Raw genomic sequence first — 21707 nt, forward strand, 5'->3', positions numbered from 1 at the left:
AGGGGGGGGGGGCTCAATCCAGTAGTAACGTATATAGCCTTGCTGCTGGAAGGGTTAAGATCCACCCCCATTATTCGAAGAAGTGACATTGTGATTCAGATACAGAGTGCACCTCATTTCTTATCTATCTCAGTTCTTTGTACTGTCATAAACCGGAGTGTGTATTACATAACATTGCTTTTAGTGTCACATGCAATACAGTGAGGATATAATCAAACTCAAATTCACCCTCCCTTGATGTTTCATTTAATGGCAGCCTACATTAATTATTGCTGCCACACTGCACTGAGTATCCTAGCAATTACAGTTCTTTCTGCTCTCCCTTCTTATGCAGTTTACAGGCTACAGAGTATTAATTCCTTAATAACTAGTTTTATCAGCTTGGTTATAATCACAAAGAGACCCTTCTTTCTTCAACTGGCAATAAAAGGCATTGTGCAGGGCTTGGATAAATCCCTTAATTATCTAGTACTGAGAACACCCTCTATGAACTGAAGAGAAACTTTGACCTTCACATACAATGCTGTATTATTCCCAAGGCTTGAACAGAGTACCTCAACGGGAGAGAGCAGGGCTCATGAACTGCTAAAGTTCCTCAGCTATTATTAGTTGATTTCAAGCTGTTTGTGACTTGAACAGATGTTGGACGCGGAGCAGAAAGAACTAAAAATTTAAAGGATGCTGTTTACTCCATCTTTTCCACAAAAAAATGCTAACACTGTCAATCTATAACCTAGGAACGTGCTTTCCACACATATAATTTCACTAACTAAATTCCCTTCAGCCTAACGTGGTGACTCAAAGTACCCATTGTGAAGAGAGCAAGGAGTTTGTTTTTGCTGAATGATTCATTGCAGTAGTACAGTACATGCTTCTGTTTTCCCACAGCATGTACAGTGGGTACTTTTTTCTTTCCATACTAGTTTTCTGATTGAACAGAGCCACTAAGAATTTGGTCCATGTTTGTTTAATAAAATCATAATTATTCTGAAACGAGAGAGGAATCAGTGTTTGAGGTAACAGCAGTGACTCTGAAGCCATAGGTGTGAGCTGCACCACAAGTAACTAGTACCCTACTAGCTTTCTTTTCAAAACAGAGCAAGACAAAACTGCACAAGGTGCCCTAGGCCGCAAAGTTCTGAGGCACTCTGAATGGAACCAACTATCTTACCAGCTCTTGTCCCCACCCATGGCCACCTGGCTATATTTTAGATATGTATGAGGTGTCTATACCTCAGTAATGAACTCTTCCCCAGGGGACTCCCCCAATATCATTATTCCATCCATTGAGTTTCTCTATATTCCTAATAGTCTTCCTCATTACGCTGTTCCCTCTCCGTTCTCACTGATTCTATCCCAACCTTAAACTCCCCAATCTACTCAGCTCGCTGTTCCCAGAGTCTCTTCCTCTTGCTCAGAAGATTGCCAGTCCATGCTGCTCCCTCTGTTCTCTCTCTGACCCGCCCTCCCAATACTTCCAGAGAGGCCCCATCTCCTATGCACATGTCCTGCTTTCTCGGAGGCAGTGATGTATTAACTTATGGGCCAAAGTGGTGAAGCCAGGTACACAAATGTCACACAGAATACTAGATTGTGGATTTGATTTGACCAGGTCACAATCAACATAACCCACTCTCACCACTGAATGACACCACCTTATGTTGCCTTGAAAAAATGGTCATTAAAAAGTTACCAGAGCAGGATCCAACCTACTTGCCAGCTCCCTGCTGTGCTGACAATGATGGGGAAAAAGCCAGTAATATTTTACTTCTCCCTCAAGAGCAATTAAACTTGCCCTGGATGAGAACGTTTTTGCGAAGTGTTATGCATTTATGCATACTTGCATTGTCTGTCTGCTAGATTCAGTGCTAGTTTTCCTAAGCAGCCTAGCGCTCAGGCATGGATGTTAGTTTTGCCCTCTATTTTTAGAAAGGGTTCGAGAGATGGAGGGCGGGGGGCTGCAATGTTTTTAGTCTCAAACCCAAGACAACAGATGGAGCCATGATGGATTAACTCGAACACCACCATTAGCCCACTATAGGCTCCACCAGTACAACGGGAACTCCCTCACTTGCCCCAAATACTTTCCCATTCTCACTGAAATAGTTCCTCTTCTGCACATACGCTGTATCTACACCACCTTCCACTGAAGCCTCTCCCCAACCCATTACCTAATCCCTAATCATGAGACGACTTGTTCCGCTGCACTCACAGAGATCTTTGATAAAAGCAACATGATAATGAGCCAGAGATGCACTATGCACAGAAGCTTTAAACTCCAAAAAAGCATTGAAGTTATTCCTGCAAACTGAAATCAAAACTGGATTAAATGTTTTTTGTCTATACCGCAGAAGCTGAAAAGTAGGCATGAGGGAATGTGAGCACATTTTCAGTTGGCTGTAGAAACCCAAATGTTGCAACACTCTAGTGTCATCATGGGAGTGATTTCCTTAAAATGAAGGGTGTGAAGGGGAAATCCGGGACCGACAAATATTTTTTTTAAATGACAAACATCAGTCAAAATATACATTGAAATCATCAGAAATCAAACTGATGAAATTTCCTGAGATTTGGTTATGTTTAAAAAGGAGATTAAGTAAAAATGGAATCTTTCTATTTAACAGGATAGTGTCTCTTCTGTGTTATACTAGTATAACTGGAATAAACTCATTGACTTTAGTGAAGTCTCACCAATGTAACCGACCAATTTCAAGCCCCATATATATCTTCATATCACAACTGCTTACTCTATTAGGGAAAAAACATATTTTTCTAATACTACTCTTGATAATACCACAGATCCAAAAATATCTACGGAAAAGAGAGCACTAGATTCTATTCTGCCTCAGATTTCATGGACACAACTGTCAGAAAAGTTCTGATTGCAGGATCTTTATTACTGCTGATATAGGAGAGACAAAGAACAGCTTGATTTTCAAATCCCAACTGGAGTTGGCAGTTATTGCAGTAAATCACTGTATGATTTATAATCTGAGCACATTAAGCTCTCGGATCACTAATAGACAGGGAATGCCAACTCATTTTTCAGATTATGGTTACATGTCTAAATACCTGAGACTGCAGGCCAAGACAAGAGACCCTGAGCCAGGTTCTGATCTTAGATGCACTGCTAGCGTAGATGCTCTAAGCTGACAAAAGACAGCTCTCTCGTTGACTTAATTACTCCAGCCCCCACGAGTGGCAGTAGATACGCTGGCGGGAGAAGCTCTCTCGCCAGCATAGCGCTGTCCACAGTGGCGCTTAGATTGGTGTAATTTACATTGCTCAGGAGGGTGCCTTATTTGCACCCAAGAGACATCACTTACACTGATGTAAGCTGCATTGTGTACCTAGCCTCAATTACAGTGGTGTAAGTACACCAAGTTTAACCAGCATAAGAATGGGGCCTCTTGCTGAGGCTACTCAGAAAATTTTCCCCAACTCATTCTGTGAGTTCCTTGTAACAGCAAAAAGCATTTGTTTTTAAGAAACAGATACATTCTTTTGCCTAGTTTTCATCATGCTGACCAAGCCAAGAAAACAACCCATCCTTCTCCCCTCCCAAAAAAACCCAAAAACAGAGTGCCCACTGAACACACATCCTTCCCCACCTGAAGTAGTACTGAGACTGATCCAAAGACAATCAAAGCACACCAGAAAGGGCCTTGTCCCTGTTGTACCTGACTCCTCAGGGATTTTCTGGGACAATCCCATGTCTGTTAGGAAGACTCTGTGCTCTATAGTATGCTGGGGTGGAACACAGGAACAGTAATTTATAGCACTATCTTCAATACTGAAGAGTTTTCTTTGAAACACAGCACAGTGTGGTCACGTTACTCTCCAGCATACCTCAAAGCCTATTCATACTCTACCTAGAGCACGTACTTAACACATATCGAGTATTTCTTCTTTTGCAAAGCGACCATTAGAAATAGAGTTTGCAACATTTTTGGTAAATGAACGGAGTATTAAGGGGTTAGGTTCGCCTGAGTCTGTATCACAGGTAATTTGAACATAGCTGCAGTTGCTGTGATGGATTACTTGAGAAGTTATTTGGACAAAAAAGTATTGCTACAGCATGTTTGTGCCAACGCTTGTGAAAGCCATAACAGCATACATAAGAGAAGGTGACTGAGGTAAATCTTCTACTGGACCAACTTCTGTTGGTGAGAGAGAGAAGCTTTCAAGCTACACAGAGCTCTTCTTCAGGCCTGGGAAAAGTACTCAGAGTACTAAAGCTAAATACAAGATGGAACAGATTGTTTAGCATAAGTAGGTAGAATACGTGCTAAGAGACCATTCCAGTTAAAGTGACCCATTTACACCTCTGCAGTCACAGGCCAAAAGGGGTGTTAACGCATCACAGATTACTGTAATAAATCATAAATCCAGTTATTTTTTAGTGTCTAACAAAATTATGAATTTAAGCTGCCAGGCACAGTTTTGAAGATGTTGTGCAGGTTTCCTTTGAGGACAAAGATTGAGAGGTCAGACATGGAGTGATTTTATAAGTATTCGCCCATGGGTGATACGGTGTTTTTGTCTTTTATCATTTTTCTGTGCGAGTTCATTCAAGAATGTAGTGATTGTCTGGTTTCACTCACCTAGTTGTCATTGGGGCATTTAGTGCACTGGATGGGCACACTACACATAGTGAGAGGTATGCCTTGGATTGATGGATCTTGAAGGGTTTGTTGGTGGTGGTATCAATCATAGTAGCAGTGGAGACATGTTTACAGGTTTTGCATCTGTTGTTATGGCAGGGTCTGGTGCTACTTTGAATTGGTGGGTCCTGTGGGGAGCTTGCTTCTGATAATGAGCCCCCTTTTTTGTCCTGCGACTACAGGGACATTAATAGGCCCCTTCACCTTGAATGGTCCCTTAAATAATTGCTGACAACTTCTGCTCAACAATCTGTTCCATCTTATATTTAGCTGTGACACTCTGAGTACCTTTCCCAGCCCTGAAGAAGAGCTCTGTGTCAGCTCGAAAGCTTATCTTTTTCACCAACAGAAGTTGGTCCAATATATTACCTCACACACCCTGTCTCTCTAATACCCGGAGACCAACACAGCTACAACAGCACTGCAAACAATGGCATACGGACAGCTGAAGGCAGATGCCATTCACATTATATTGTCCTCTTGGTAATACCACTTCAACATGAGGTTGCAGAGAGGTCCTCAATCTTGGTATAATGGCCTTTGGTTACTGAAACTCATCAACTGCAGAAAAGTTGCAGATTTCTGCGGCAGATGGGGTGCTTAAATCAATTATCTAAATCTTATCGAGAAATGAAATCTTATTCCTACCCATTCCTCCATTAATCTCTTGAGCACATAGGGTATATATAGCAGCTAGATTCAGTTATGCATTTAGATTTACATAAAAAGAACCCAAACTAATGTAATTTTGCCCTCAAAATCTGGAGTGTATTGTAGAACAACAACAGACTCTTTTGGCCCTAAAATCAATTAACCTAAAAATATGTGAATGTTGCAAAGACATCCAGCCTAAATTAAAGCAAATACAGATTAACAGATAAGGACTTCACCCTGCATGGCACGGCATGCCCCAACTCCCACTGAATTCAACTGGAAATGAGGCAACTTGGTATCTTGCAGTTACTGCTCAGCATCTTGCAGGATTCAGGCCTAAAAACCATGTTATTTTTCTCTCTGAGCTTTCACCAACCCGAGGTTATACTGGATGTCTTAGCTTTCCATGATATTATTTACACCCTGTGTTGTTAAACACTGCGGATCAATTTGGTCAGCAAATGAAAAACAGCCTCTCAAATTTACAGCACAAAACATTAAATCTGAGTTCAGTTTGTCAGAAGTGTCTCAGCATACTATATTTGAGAATTATAAAAAGTGCCATAATTTCACATGTACTGTAGCATTTCATCTTTAAGTCCCATCTTGACAATACACCCACGAAAAGTGAGATCTCAGCTGGGAAGCTTTTGAACCTACAAATAATACAACAAAAGGAATGGTGCAGTAAATAAAGATAGAAGGAAAGACAATTGAGAATTCCATCTTACACAGGTGGCCTAGCCAAGAGAGAGACAACACTATACACGTAGCCGGCTGCAAAGAGCATGGTTACTGAGGAAAGGAAAAAAACAGCATATTCTCAGCATGTCAGAACAAAACTCTACCATTTCAGCTTCAGCTAGCCACACATTTACTTTCTGTTCCTAAAACTGGATTTTCTAACCTTGCAGAGATCTCAGGTGCTCTTCCACTAGAAAAATCCATTTCACACTGAAACATCTAATAAAAATCAGATACGCAACATAATTTAATTTTCTCAGGTTAATCCTTTTCCTGCCTCCGTTTTCATCAACAGTTCTGTCAGAGAGGATAATTACCGATACTGGCAATGCTGTGGAAGTCCAGTCAGTATTATGGGAAGAGAGACACTGGGGACTGAATCCCACTGCAAAGCATTCAATTATGAACAAGTTTAATGTGCACATAGCGTCTTCACTGGCTTTTAATTTCATGGAAGTGCGTTCCTTCCCCGTTCCCCCTGACCCCCACGTTTTTTTTAAATGACTGATTCATTCTTAATCCACATACAAGAGTCAAGAACAAAAGAGGATTTTTTTCTTTTTTCTTATTAGTTTACTCTTTATGTAGGTAAAAGGAAAAGAGCATAGATTAACAAACCACAAACTCATACTAACCTGATGACAAGATCTGACCGGTACACAGCTTTCTTACTGAACGTGGCACCGAACGAGCTTTTCCTTTGTACAGATGAAGCCATTAGCCATTTATAATCTGCCTCAGGTAAGAAAGTTAGCATATCTCCCTGTAGTGTGCACCTATTGATTAAATATCTTTGTCACGGTTGCTGCAGCAGCTTCAGGTTTCATATTAGAAAAGGGAGGAAAAAAACCATGCCCTGACCCTTCCAGGCAGTGCAGTAGGGTCAAATGGGACGCCTCAGCAATGGGTTGCTTCCTTTTTTGTTGGCTGTGTGTGTCTCTGTGTGTGTTGCTTCCTGTTCCTGGGGTCATTGGGCAGCATTATCTCTATCAGAATTTCCTGATACACCAGAGAGGTAGTAAAACGAAACTTACAAAAATCTCAGCCTGTGGCAGACAGCTACCCAAAAAGGGAGAGAATTTTCCATTACAGCTGGTTTGGTACTTTTTTCATGAGGAAATGGAGGATTAAAAAGAGGAAGTTTTGGGGGGGTGTGGCTCTGTGCTTGAATTTACACTCAAGTGGAAGCCTGGTTCAGAATGATTGCTTAGTGCTTAAGAAGAGAAGCAAATGTTTCAGATGTTGGTGGTTTATAATAATGGAATGGATTAAATATTTATCTCTAATGTTACCCAAAGCAACCTGAGATTGCCCTTCTTCTTTCAAACAAAGGAACTAAAGACAGCCACCTTGTTAAATACTCACAAAACTGATGCAGAAAGTTCACCCTCTATGAAAGCAGGAATATCTTAAGTACTGTCAGCATGCTTCACCTTACACAAAGCATAAGGGAAGACAAAACCCTTCCCTAAGGCGCTTGTAACGTAAAGGCAAAATTCTACAATCTAAGGGCCATCAGATGATGATGATGATATATAAAATACCACTATTTTATACTGTTATAGCCCCTTCAACTGAGGGTCTTAAATTATAAAGATGCAAAAAATTCACATGCCCTACTGATGTCAGTGGGAATTAACCAGGCTGAATTAAGTGACACCACAGGATAGAAAACACAGTAAAGCCACATAATACAATAGATGACTAGCACTGTTCAGAGTGGTGGGGACAAGACATTTTTTAAAGAGGGATGCTGTGTACTGAAAACCTATTTTGGTGGATCAGCACCAACGGGCTTCAAGGAAGATGTGTGTTTTAAGAATATACGAGTCCGGGTCTCAAAAGGGAAGGGGAGAGGTTCCAAGCACAAGGAACAATATGGAAAAAGGAGAAGGCTACAAATGGTATGGTTAGGTGCATGGCTTAAGGAGAACAAAAGCTGTACGAGAAGGATGAAATAATCTAGGTTGAGATACAGATAGCGGTGGTATTGGGTAGGAAAGCAGTTCTCAACCTTTTCCATACCAGGACACCCACGAAGTCCTCCTTCCACCTTCCCTGGACCCCTCCCCTCACTTAGTAATAAGGCAAGGGTGGCTGAAAGTACCTGAAACCTCTACACAATCCCAAGGTTGAGTACCACTGGGACAGAGCCCTGAAGGTGAGTTATTAACGTCTCTACACTTAGCCACAAATGTTAACAAAACCTCACGGTGGGAGCCGTGCTCCCGCTAATTTTTTATGTCCGTGTGCAGAATGAATTTTGTTATGTGCACCAATATGGAGGTGATGTGTGACACATTACCTTCATGTTGGTGCACACAACAAAATTTGTGTGGTGAGGGTTGGGCCGAGGGGTTTGGAGTGTGGGAGGGGGCTCAGGGCTGGGGGTGTGGGTCTGGGGATGAGGAATTTGGGGTGCAGGAGGGGGCTCAGGGCTGGGGCAGAAGGTTGGGGTGCAGGGGATGAGGAGTTTGGGGTACAGGCTGTCCCTGGTCTGCGTTGGGGGGAGAGGAGTCCCCCCCAAGCCCTCTCTTACTGCAGGAGCTTGGGGCTCGGGGAGAGGTGCCTCTCCCCGACTGCAGCAGCTCCGGCGGGGCTGGGCCGGGCCGAGCCGAGGGATGGGCTCCTCTCCCCTGGCCGCAGCAAGTCCGAGACTGGTCTGTGCTAGGGCCAGCAGGGAGGGGCACCTCTCCCCACAGCAGGGCTTAATAGGCAGCTGTGCGACCACATGGCTGCACAGCTTAGAGAGAACTTAAGAGTGGGAGGTAGGTGGGTATGCATGACGTTATCCAGGGTACAATCTGGACTGATGAACAGCTGTTCCCCCTCAGTTCTGCAACCTTTTACACTGTGCCAGTGCGTTTTACACTGCTTTGGTGAGAGTCACCACTCCTGGTCTGCTCACACACAACCTCCAGCAAGTAAGTTACCCCCATTTATATTATATGAGCGCTATAGCCAGTCACTTATGAATTACACTGCAGAGAGACACCAGCAAATTCCCTGGCCCAGACTTTACCCCAGAAATGTATGTCTTGTACTGCCCAGCTCTCTCCTGGACAATACAAGCTCATAACACGCCCCTCGTTTTATTAATAGAAAATGATATGCACAAATCCTGTTATCCCAAATGGAGTTTCCCAAGCACCTGAATCCAAATATACTGATTTAGATAAAGCAGTAAAACAAGTTTATTAACTACAAAAGATAGTTTTTAAGCAGGGCTATCAATTAATTGCAGTTAAGTCACAATTAACTCAAAAAAATTAATCACAATTTATCAGTTTTAATCAGACAGTTAAACAATAGAATACCAATTGAAATTTATTAAATATTTTGGATATTTTTCTACATTTTCATATTGTGACAAAAGTTCCTCCTCTGCCTTGGTGAGGACCCAATGTGCTTATTGGCGGATTTTCTCGCCTCAGAGGTTCACAGCAGCCCTCAGTTTGGCCACTTTTGTGACTCAAATCGGCCGTTCACTCAGTTAGCCTTATCATTGTTCAGCATGGGGAAAGGAAGAAGAACAATCCCCACAGTCTCTGCTAATCCACCTAGTGGTTTGGAGAACAGGCCAGAGACCTTTCCTTCTGGTGGAACCCACAGTCCAGTTCAACTCCTCCAGTACCGAGTTGGGGGGAACCCGGGCCCGCCCTCTACTCCGGGTTCCAGCCCAGGATCCTGTGGATTGCAGCTGTCTACAGTGGCTCCTGTAACAACTGCGTGACAGCTACAACTCCCTGGGATACTTCCCCATGGCCTCCTCCCAACACCTTCTTTAGTCTCACTACAAGACCTTCCTCCTCATGTCTGATAATGCTTGTACTCCTCCGTCTTCCAGTAGTATGCCTTCTCACTCTCAGCTTCTTGGGCCTCTTGCTCCCAGCTCCTCACACACTACAAACTGAAGTGAGCTCCTTTTTAAAACCCAGGTGCCCTGATTAGCCTGCCTTAATTGATTCTAGCAGCTTTTTGATTGGCTGCAGGTGTTCTAATCAGCCTGTCTGCCTTAATTGTTTCCAGAAAGTTCCTGATTGTCCTGGAACCTTCCCTGTTACCTTACCAAGGGAAAAGGGACCTACTTAACCTGGGGCTAATATATCTGCCTTCTATCACTCTCTTGTACCCATCTGGCCCAACCCTGTCACAATATATATTGTATTCTGTGTTGTAACTGAAATCAAAGTGTATATTATTTTTATTACAAATATTTACACTGTAAAATAAACAAAAGAAATAGTATTTTTCAATTCACATCAAACAAGTACTATAGTGCAATCTCTTTGTCGTGAAAGTACAACTTACAAATGTAGATTTTTCCTTACATAATTGTACTCAAAAACAAAACAATGTAAAACTTCAGAGCCTACAAATCCACTCAGTCCTACTTCTTGTTCAGCCAATCACTAAGACAAACAAGTTTGTTTACATTTACAGGAGATAGTGCTGCCCTCTTCTTATTTATAGTTTCAACAGTAAGTGAGAACATGCATTGCAGGGTACTTTTATAGCCGGCATTCCAAGGTATTTACATGCCAGATATGCTAAACATTTGTATGCCCCTTCACGCTTCGGCCATCATTCCAAAGGACATGCTTCCATGCTGATGATGCTTTTTAAAAAAATAATGTGTTAATTAAATTTGTGACTTAACTCCTTGGGGGAGAATTGTATGTCCCCTGCTCTGTTTTACCCACATTCTGCCACATATTTCATTTTATAGCAGTCTCAGATGATGACCAGCACATGTTGTTCATTTTAAGAACACTTTCACTGCTGATTTGACAAAACACAAAGAAGGAACCAATGTGAGATTTCTAAAGATAGCTACAACAGTTGACGCAAGGTTTAAGAATCTGAAGTGCCTTCCAAAATCTGAGAGGGACAAGGTGTGCAGTGTGCTTTCAGAAGTCTTAAAAGAGCAACCCCTGATGCAGAAACTACAGAACCTGAACCACCAAAAAAGAAAATTGACCTTCTGCTAGTGATATCTGACTCAGATAATGAAAAGGAGTATGCGTGGGTCCACACTGCTTTGGATTGTTATTGAGCAGAACCCATCAGCATGGACGCACGTCCCCTGGAATGGTGGTTGAAGAATGAAGGAACATATGAATCTTTAGCGCATCTGGCACATAAGTATCTTGGGATGCCAGCTACAACAGTGCCACAAGAACACCTGTTCTCACTTTCGGGTGACATTGTAAACAAGAAGCAGGCAGCATTATCTCTTGCAAATGTAAACAAACTCGTTTGTGTGAGTGACTGGCTGAACAAGAAGTAGGACTGAGTGGACTTGCAGGCTCTAAAATTTTACAGTGTTTTATTTCTGAATGCAGTTTTTTTGTACATAACTCTACATTTGCAAATTCAGTTTTCATGATAAAGAGATTGCACTACAGTACTCGTATTAGGTGAACTGAAAACTTCTATTTCTTTTGTTTTTTTACAGTGCAAATACTTGTAATCAAAAATAAATATAAAGTGAGCACTGTACACCTTGTATTCTGTGTTGTAATTGACATCAATATATTTGAAAATGTAGAAAACATCCAAAAATATTTAAATAAATGGTATTCTATTATTAACAGTGCAATTAATCACAATATTTTATCACGCAGTTAATCGCGATTAATTTTTCTAATTGCTTGACAGCCCTAATTTTAAGTGATAACAAGTAATGAGGCATAAAAGTCAGAATTGGTTACAAGAAAATAAAATGCAACGAATACCTAATTTAACAAGCTAAGTGAATTTAAAGCAAAGTTCTCTCTCACTACATGTTACAGCACTCTTACTGACAACTCCTTTCAGTCAGAATCTCTCTCCCATTCCAAAGCTGTTTCCTTTGTTCTTCAGATGTTGTGGATGCCGTGGGTAAAGAGAAAGGAAGGAATGATTTAGGGTGCTCCCTCTCTCATCTTATAGATTCTCGAAGAAGAGAAAACATCTCTAGCTGAGGTTCAAGAGACAGAAAGTCTGTGTGATGGGAACCTACAGCTGTTATTTTACCAAGATAAAGATTTTTACTCACATCCTCTTTCCTGCCAAAGGATGGCCACTTAACCAGTTGATGGTCCATTTGATTTTGCTGAACCTGGCTGAGGCACTGGCTAGCTTTTTGTCTCTGGGGAACTGGTTTGTGGCTGCTCCTCCCATACTTGGAACATGTCCAATAATAACACACAGAGGAATTCTATAACTTTACATGCAAAGTTGCTCCACATTTTACTAGGACAATAATGATCAGCAAATTATGAGTTTTCATTTACCATCTCACAAGGCGTACTTTGTACAAAAGTTATCAGTCTTGTAACAGGGCTGTACATAGGGGTACAGACTGTCACAGTAAGTAACCCCATTTTACAGATCAGGTGCTTGAGGCATAGAGGTTATTTGCTCAAAGCTACGTTGGGACTCAGTGACAGACAAGACTAAAGCTCTGTATTTCCGGAGTAGTAATCACTTGCTTTAACCACTATACTGCACCATATTACTCTACATACAATACAAGGTGGATCCCAGTTTAAACCTCCTCCAAACAATAGGATGATAAACCTAAGGACAGAATCTCCACATCTCTCCAACATCTCCTCACCAACTCCAAATCAGAGTGGATATAAGCAGGGTGGATTATTTAAAATCACCAATTTAAATTATGATATAAATCAGCTAATAGGAAACCTTGATTTAAACCATCAGTTTTAATCATGTATTGCACTTGTACATTTTAGTTATTTTTCTTAAGAGGTTATTCTTATTGATTGGTAACCATTAAAACATGTGGATTTGCAACAAAATATAGTCTTTACACTAAATTTGGTACTTCTTTTTGATGACTAGGAGGATACACTATAGCAGCTGTGGCCAAACTGTGGCTCGTGAGCCACATGCGGCTCTTTTACAGTTAAAGTGCGGCTCTCAGAACCCCCCCATGCACACCTACAAGACTGGAGCTTGAGGCTTCTGACCTGTAGCAGCGGGGTGGGACTAGGGACTTCTGTCCTGCGGTGAGGTGGTGGGACTAGGGGCTTCTGCCCTGCAGGGAGGGGGGGGGGGTCGAACGGCTTTAGCCTAGTGGGGATGGGGGGCATTGGGGCAGAAGCCCCGCACCCCAGCAGGTGTCGCCCCGCGGAGCAGGTTGTGCGTTTCTTGCTGCTCTCAAACTTCTGAAGATTTTTGTATGCGGCTCGGAGGGTCAGTAAGTTTGGTCACTCCTGCACTATAACTATACACAATTAAACAATTATATAGTGTAACTTAATTTTTTTTATTATGTTAGCAAAATGGTGCATAATGCAGTACATATTTACTAGGTGGTGATTACTTTTTTACTTGCTATTTACATCAAGCGCTATTTACTTTCAATTTGAATTTCCATTAAAAATGCAAAGAAACAGTATTTTAAATTATTTTATTAAATAAAACTACCTTAAAAATGCTGGATACATGTGCTTTGATAAACAATGGATTTATTTAAAAAAGAATTATCTATAGTTAGTGAGGAGAACCGATTTTTTTCTGGTTACTATGTCTTTCAAGATTTTAGAAATAGTAAATCCTGTCACATCTAGGTTTTATTCATTGCTTGGAAGAGGAAAACAAGCTTTCCTGCTTTTTCAATTCCCAGTTGGTTTCTTAACTTTGAATAAACTAATCATTGAAATTAACTAATTGAATAAACTGAAATAAAGAAAATATTCACTGTGCACCTGCAGAAGAGGCTACTGCTGACGCAAGCTGGTTTTGCCCTTCAAACACATTCTGATTCCAGGTACTTCAACAATGACTTCCACCAGTACAGGAGTTTGACTTTCTTTAAAACTTGGCAGCAAACATGTGCTGCTTAACATTTTGTGTATTTAATTTAAATGACTTTAATCGATAGTAAGCTTAGGCCTTAACATAAGTAGTCAATTTCAAATTTAGTTTTAAGTAAGTTTATTTTTTAAAAATAAATCTGGATTTAATTTAAATAAAATACAATTTAAATAAAAAACCCAAGTTATTTTAAAACAATCAGTTTTTATCAATCTTAGATGCAAGTGACTTCCTCTTTCCTCCCAAGCTCTCTACATCACCACTGATATACCATCAGCAGGCTCCTTTAACCCAGGATCAACAGTTCTGTGCCACACTTCTCCATCTCCTTTCTCTGCAGCCCACATCCAGGCTGCTATCAAACCCTGTCATTTAATTCTCTATATTAGTGGTTTTCAAACTGTGGGTTGCAACCTAGTACTGGGTTGCGGAATGTAAGGCACAGGGTCATGACAGCTCTGGTAGCACCACCAACCAGGCCATTAAAAGTCCCGTCAGCGGTGCTGTCCGGCTAAGGCTATTCCAACACCACGCTGCACCTCGAGAAATGGCCAGCAGCAGGTCCGACTCCTAGGCGGGGGGACCACAGGGCTCCATGCGCTGCCCTCACCCCGAGCACCAGCTCCAAACTCCCACTGGCCAGGAACCAGCCAATGTGAGCTAGGGGGGCAATGCCTGTAGGCGAGAGCCATGCGGAGTAACTTGCGTACCTCCACCTAGGAGCCGGACCTGCTGCTGGCCACTTCTGTCCCTTCCTTTCCACCTCTTAGGGGCAAGTGCAAAAGCCTATCTCAGCTGACTCCTGCCTTTGCTACTACAACATGCTGGTCTCCGGTGTTCACATTCCCACCTCAATCCCCTCTCATTTATCCAGAGCATATTCCTTTAGCAACTACTTGGTTCACATTATTTCTCTCTTTGAATTCCACACCGGCCTCCTTCCACACTCAAGGCAGACAGATACATAGTGCCAAAAGGATTTATCATTTCAAATTCCAAGAGCCCCTTTGGAATTTTCTGGCTGATTTTCAATTCTGTGGAGATACTCATAGGGAGGGAAATGCAGTCAAAACCAAAACTGTTTCCTGTAGAAGGCATTGGGGTTAGAGTGAGAAACTAGGTAAGAATGCTTACACAGTTCCTGATTCTGGAGGAGAAGATGCAGTTTGAACGTGTGTCATTTCCCAGCACAGGAATAATCAGAATCACTGTGCCTTTTAGAACCATAAATGGGAAGGCTGATAAAAGTTAAATCTTCCTGAAACAGATTAACAAGGGAAGAGTCAAACTTGGCAACTGTAGGAATGTAACAGTACCCCAGTGAAACAGACAGGGAGTACTTTTACATACATCCTTCTGCACAAAGAGTGAAATTCACCCCCACAAAGAAGGCCAGCACAAGGCCTACACACCACTAAGACTCAGGCCTTCAGTGTAGGACTCCAAGGGCTCATAGGCTTCATGCTGGCTCTGCACAGGGAAGAATTTCACCCAGAAGGATTAACTACAATTTTACCCCTTTAGTACTACAAGATTTCAATCAGGGAATTAGACTGCAGACAGAATATCACAAACCAAGGGCTTGTCTTCATTATCAAGTTTTGTTGACAAAACTTATGTCGACACCGAACAGTGGACAAAACAAAAATGGCCAAAGGGTGTTCACACTTGCTCCCTCTGTCGACAGATCATGTCCCCATTGGGAAAACCATTATCGACTGTGTGAGCAATGCACCGTGGGTATGTAAGGAAGATGTGGGAAGGAAGACCTGATTGCTGCGCGAGTTCTCCCACAGCCCCCTCAGCTGCCGAGAGCAGCACCATGAGCAGCTCTGTGAGCTCTCCGTGCTGAGGAACGGCAAAGCGGCATAGCAGTCTGCCTGCTGCCGTGTTCCTAATGCCGGGCAGAACAGGAGCATTCCAATGGTTTGCTCTTTGTTTGTTCCCCAAACGGAGCAGCGCTCAAATACTTCCAGGAGCTTTGAAAGGGGAAGGGCGCATGCTGCAGAGCAGCAGAGATCAAAACACTGAGCAGGGCAATTAGGGCAGGCACTGTGGGCTACTGGAGGAAGCCAGTTCTGTCGACAAAACAATCAGCAGTGTCTACACTGGCTCGTTGTCGACAGTAAAGGGAGGGGAAAAGACAAAAGTCTCTCGTATGCGTGGAAGTTTTTTGTCATTAACACTGGGCATTTTTCGTGACAAAAGTCCCATTGTAGTGTGTTCACTCTTGCATACAGTTTTTGGTGACAAAACTTGGTAGTGTAGACAAGGCCCAAGTGGCATTTGAATTTCATGCCAGCAGAAATGTGGAATTTGGATCCTTCCCTGATTCTTCTGCGTTCCCCACTCTCTACCTTTCCCAGTCAAAACCTGTTCTTCCTCTACCTTAGGTGCATGCAAACAAAAGCAATGAGATATACATCTCTAACACTGTGCTGCCCTTGCTGGCATTCGTTCTCTAGTCCAGATGCAGCACCGTGCTGAGCGGGCTCTGCAGTGCCGCAAGCAGTTTCCTCTTGCTGACCAATTTACAGGAAGCACTGTGTGTGGCCAAGAGCAGACCGTAAACAGCCCTGCAACAGGCCACACAGGCGAATGAGCAAAGCAGCAAGAAATGAAAATACCACTTTTTTCTTTATAAAGTGCTAATTTCTCCAGGCCCCAGGAAAAAGTCAGCTGCCTGAATGAATACCGCAGAGTATCTTTAATAACCTTGCTACGTGTCTGTATTGACCTTACATTGTAGACTTGGGGAGAGAGAGAGAGACAGAGATGTAAAATAAAACAAGGGATTAAATTCCCTCTTGCTATAAGTCTGCTGGCTTCAATGATCTTACATCAGGACTGGATCTGTCCCAGTAATTTACAGTAATTCACCAGTGAAATCTAAAAGTGATCTGAAACTTGTACATTCCCAGAAATCCAAACCTTAAAATGGAGTTTGGCCATTTCAGTCACGGTAAACGGTAGAAAGCACATCATAATCATATTGACAGATGTCTCATCTGACAATGCACTCTGCAAGTGCAGCTCCTATTACATCCAATGGGATTTGCTCATGTGAATTCCACTTGTGCAATTTATTTGTTCAGATTTACTTCTATTAGCCCCATCAGAGTTTTCTAGACGCTTTGCAAAGTGAAAATCATATCAACAATTAAAAACAGAAGATAAGGTCTCCTGCAAAACTTTCCCCAACCCAAATGAGCTCCAATCCCTTCAACCCAAATAAAGCCCCAATCCGTCATTCCCCAACTCCCCTTAGCCAGAAAAAAGCCTGAGGAAACCCGTCAGTCTTGTAGAGGATGCAGCAACAATAACTTTGAAGACACACTACTTTAATTAAAAATAGAAAAAAAGTCAGGTCTGTCTCTCAGCTTAGAGTCTCTACCTCCCCTCTACCTGAGCTATGAACAAACTTCAGCAGAGTGTGTGCTTGGAACCTCTACGAAGCAAGACAGCACTAACTAGCTGTAGACATGACCATGATGCAGATGAAGATCCATATATCAAGTGGAAAAGGAAGAAAACTAATTTTAATGGAACTGGACTGATTCACAGATCAACCTCACCCAAAGCTTTTCACAATTAAATTAATCTTCACAATAAGAGAAACAGAAGTATCACAGCACTGCAACTTGGCAGACCACCACTGCACTCAAACAGGTTGTCATGCATCAGCGGGATCTGGACAAGTATTTAAGAGCTTGTATACCTGGGAAAGCTATTTTATAAAAACCTAAGGTGTGCATTTAAACTGATATACCAGTATAACTCCTTGTGTAGGCACTCTTATAAGACTGGTGGGGGGTTTATCGTATGTCATATTGGAAGGGGTTTAAGCTATGCCAAAAAACCCTACTCTTATACCACAATAAGAGTGTCCACACAGGGTGTCATACCAGGAAAACTATGGCAATATAACTATATTGGTATAAACAAAAGGAGTACTTGTGGCACCTTAGCGACTAACCAATTTATTTGAGCATAAGCTTTCGTGAGCTACAGCTCACTCATGCTCAAATAAATTGGTTAGTCTCTAAGGTGCCACAAGGACTCCTTTTCTTTTTGCGAATACAGACTAACACGGCTGTTACTCTGAAACCTGTCATTATATTGGTATAATTATACAAGTAAAACTTTCCCACGTAGATAAGTCCTTAAAAAAGTAGACTTCAGAAAGCTTGATGCCCTCCCTCCCCCAAATCCTCAGTGTACTATATTTGTTTCTAAGACCCCAGGAAAACCTTATCTATATTCCAACACTGCTTTCAGAAAAAATAATCCTGCGACATACATCTGCTGTTGAGTCTCTCTCCATCATGTTAGGGAGCACAGTGAGCAACAAGTGTCTCTCACAGTGCCCCGTTATAAAGCCCAAGTAACCAATTGGAGAATAAGAGGCAAGAGTCACTATGTAGACTTAGAGTACTTGTGGCACCTTCGGCCCACGAAAGCTTGTGCTCAAATAGATTTGTTAGTCTCTAAGGTGCCACAAGTACTCCTGTTCTTTTTGAGGATACAGACTAACACGGCTGCTACTCTGAAACCTGTCATGTAGAATTATATACAGTTAGGAACATTCCTTAACCTAAGAGAGGCTTATCTTTAATTCACTGGCAAAAAGTTCTTTAACTTGAGACCCTTAATTCTAAGGCAAAGAAGTTCTTACCCCAAACATTTTAGCCCCTCATCTTAAATCATAATTTCTTTGGAATCTTGAGGTCCCCTTAGCTAATCAAGATTTCCATCTGTTCCCATTCACACGTGTCTGACCCTAGTTCAAGCTTTCACCCCCTGTAACTACTTCTCTGTTATATGTACCTCCTTATAAACATGGCTATTAAAGGGCTAGTTGAAATCATTATGAAGTGATTTTAGGGTGACACACACATAGCAAATAAAGACATTTAAAATCATGTAGGTGAATGACGTTGCACCTTGCAGCCACCAATGCCCTATTTCTCCATAGCCCACAGACAGAAAGTGCACTGCAGATGGCTGCAATGGGAGTTTCCTCAAACACAGGGGGAAGTTTTTGGCTAGAGTTCTCAGCTCCGACTGTAACATGCTATCACTGAAGCATTTCAACTAGTAGGCTAGTTTGCGATGAACTGTTTACAATTATAGGTTGTGGGTAACACAGATGATCTCATCTATGAACTGTGCTCAGACCATACAATTAAGCTGTCAGCTTTAATAAACAGAACAGTTTGAGAGAGGTAGCCATGTTAGTCTGTATCCACAAAAAGAACGAGGAGTCTGGTGGCACCTTAAAAACTAACATTTATTTGGGCATAAACTTTTGTGGGGAAGTGGGGTTTTTTTACCCACAAAAGCTTATGCCCAAATAAATCTGTTAGTCTTTAGGGTGCCACCGGACTCCTTGTTGTTTTTGCAGAACAGTTTGAGAGATCTGAACTGAAAATTTGAAAATAAATGGGCTTTAAAGATCCATTATTACTTCAGGAGTTCCAAAGTTTAAAAGCAACAGATACGGAGCTGAGTGAGCAGGAAGAACAGTTATACTGGTTTTTGCTTAGAGAGAGTGATATTTTAGCTAATACTTTTATTTGTATAAGTCTGCAACACATGCAAAAATTCTAGCTTGCCTTGTTGCTTATGGACAACTGAGTAACAAGCAGCTGAAACTCCTTTCTTATCATTGAGACTCTAGTCTGCCCATTCTATCAATAAAACAGAGAACTTACCTGGCTTTTATTGCCTATTTTACTTAATACATAAAAAAAAACAACAACAAAAAACCACCTATCATAACTCCCACAGCAAACCTACATTAATGTCATGCGAATTTTACACAAAGATTCAGAAAATGCAGAAATGATGGCTCTAAAATCAACAATAGCTCAGCTACACTCCACATCCCACATATTTTAGGACCTACTGCTGGTCATAAAATCTATTTAACCAGGAAAAAAAGGAACCCCAGTTAATACAAGTGTGCAGTGAGGTAGAGTTACTGTTGGAACCTATTTTTTCTATTTCCTAATGGAAAGATCTTTTTTTTTTTTGTTTGGTATATTTAAGGAAATCTTGGAATTTGCAGATTATCAGAGTGCAGCAAAAATTGCAAAGAAACCGAAACACTGTGGGATCCATGCTTACTTTTGTGTTTACTATTTTCTGGCTGTTCCTGATGCTAAGGCATTTTGGAAGCAGGAAGCATGTGCACACATCCCTCATTGAAAATCTCTCTAGTACAAACTTCAAGCAAAAAACGTGCAGCAGTAGCCCTGGGCCTGATCAGGAGAACATGCAGGACATGGGAACAGGGTTTCATTAGTTTCCATTTTAAGGAAATCTGGGATGTTGCAGTTTTGTCTATTGTTCTTTCAAAAACATAAAAAATAACTGAGTAGAAAAGACACTGAATAAAAATCATTTAAAAGAAGATCCCTAGAGTATGACATTTAAAAAAAAAGAAAGCCCATCAATAACATCTTTTCAAATATCTACCAGCAAACAGCTGCAATGAGAAAGTTTATAAATACTGTTATTGTTCCAAACAAAGACAGTAACTCCTCACTTAACAGGTTTCAGAGTAGCAGCCGTGTTAGTCTGTATCTGCAAAAAGAAAAGGAGGACTTGTGGCACCTTAGAGACTAACAAATCTATTTGAGCATAAGCTTTCGTGATGAAGTGACCTGTAGCTCACGAAAGCTTATGCTCAAATAAATGTTAGTCTCTAAGGTGCCACAAGTACTCCTGTTCTTTCTCCTCACTTAATGTTGTCCTGGTTAATGTTGTTTTGTTGTTACGTTGCTAATCTATTAGGGAACAAGCTTGTTTAAAATTGCACAATGCTCCCATATAACATTGTTTGGTAGCTGTCTACTTTGTCCACTGCTTGCAGGATTCTGTGGAAGAACAGCCCCTCCTTGTGGGGATTAGAAAGGGGCAGGGGGGTGGCGGTAGCCCCCCCGCATCTACTCCCCTAAATTCCCTGTAAGGTCTGTGGCTCGGCAGCTGCACAGCCGCAGTTCAGCTGTCCCTTCCCCCACTGCCGTGCAGCTCCTGACCCGCCCTCTGCCTTGGAGTCGCTCCCGGGAGCTTCCTGCTTGCTGGGGGAGGGGGGAGAGGGGTGCTGATGTCAGGATGTCCCCCTGCTCCATACCCCGTCTCCACAAAGCGGAGGAGGGGGACAGGGCTCAGGGACAGAAAGGAGGGAGCTTGCTGGAAGCTGTCGCTTCCTGTCTGAACTGGCTGATCTGTTTAAAAGGGCAACGTACTTGAAGTGCAGGTCAGTGTACTTAAAGGGGCAATTCACATCTCTCTCTCTCACTCATGCGCGCAACCCCCACCCACAGCACTTTGGAAAGTCAGCACCTGTGCAGCCGTGCATGTGCTGTCAAGAGGAGGGAGTGTTGTGCTCCAGCTGGATAGCGTGGGCTCACCATGTTGTTTTTGTAGGGAACTGTTTGCAGCTACTGCCCTGCATCTATTGTGTTTCCTCCTTCCTGCCTCAGTCCATGCTGCCTTGTAGAGTGTGAGGCAACATTAACAACAGCGTATTAACCCTTGCGGGCTCAGCCAAGTGCTAGTTCATCATTTAGCAGCAAGGCATTCCTGGGGAAATATCCCACCCTCTTACCCCACCACCTCAACCAAGCTTTACAATCATTCATTGCTGTGTACAATATTAAACTGTTAGTTTAAAATTGTTTAAAACTTATACTGTATATGTATATAATGTCTTTTGTCCGGTGAAAAAAATTTCCCTGGAACCTAACCCCCTCCTATTTACATTAATTCTTATGGGGAAATTGGATTTGCTTAACGTCGTTTCGCATAAAG

The 21707-nt window shown here is 42.0% G+C and overlaps 1 protein-coding gene across 5 annotated transcripts in view; it reads right to left on the bottom strand.

The window, feature by feature from the left end:
- The window catches only part of SH3BP2 (SH3 domain binding protein 2), a 64106-nt gene that overhangs the window by 17229 nt on the left and 25170 nt on the right, over window positions 1–21707 (bottom strand). For 3 of the 5 annotated variants that reach the window (XM_077815914.1, XM_077815913.1, XM_077815912.1), the window contains exon 1: window positions 6698–6830. The exons of the other annotated variants lie outside the window; for them this stretch is intronic. In XM_077815914.1, the coding sequence (XP_077672040.1) occupies window positions 6698–6819 (122 nt within the window). In that variant the 5' untranslated portion in view covers window positions 6820–6830. Of the gene's footprint in view, window positions 1–6697; window positions 6831–21707 lie in introns of those variants that run through there. 5 annotated transcript variants of the gene reach the window in all.

Source organism: Eretmochelys imbricata, chromosome 4 (genome assembly GCF_965152235.1).
Source record: "Eretmochelys imbricata isolate rEreImb1 chromosome 4, rEreImb1.hap1, whole genome shotgun sequence".
Taxonomy (NCBI): Eukaryota; Metazoa; Chordata; order Testudines; family Cheloniidae; genus Eretmochelys; species Eretmochelys imbricata.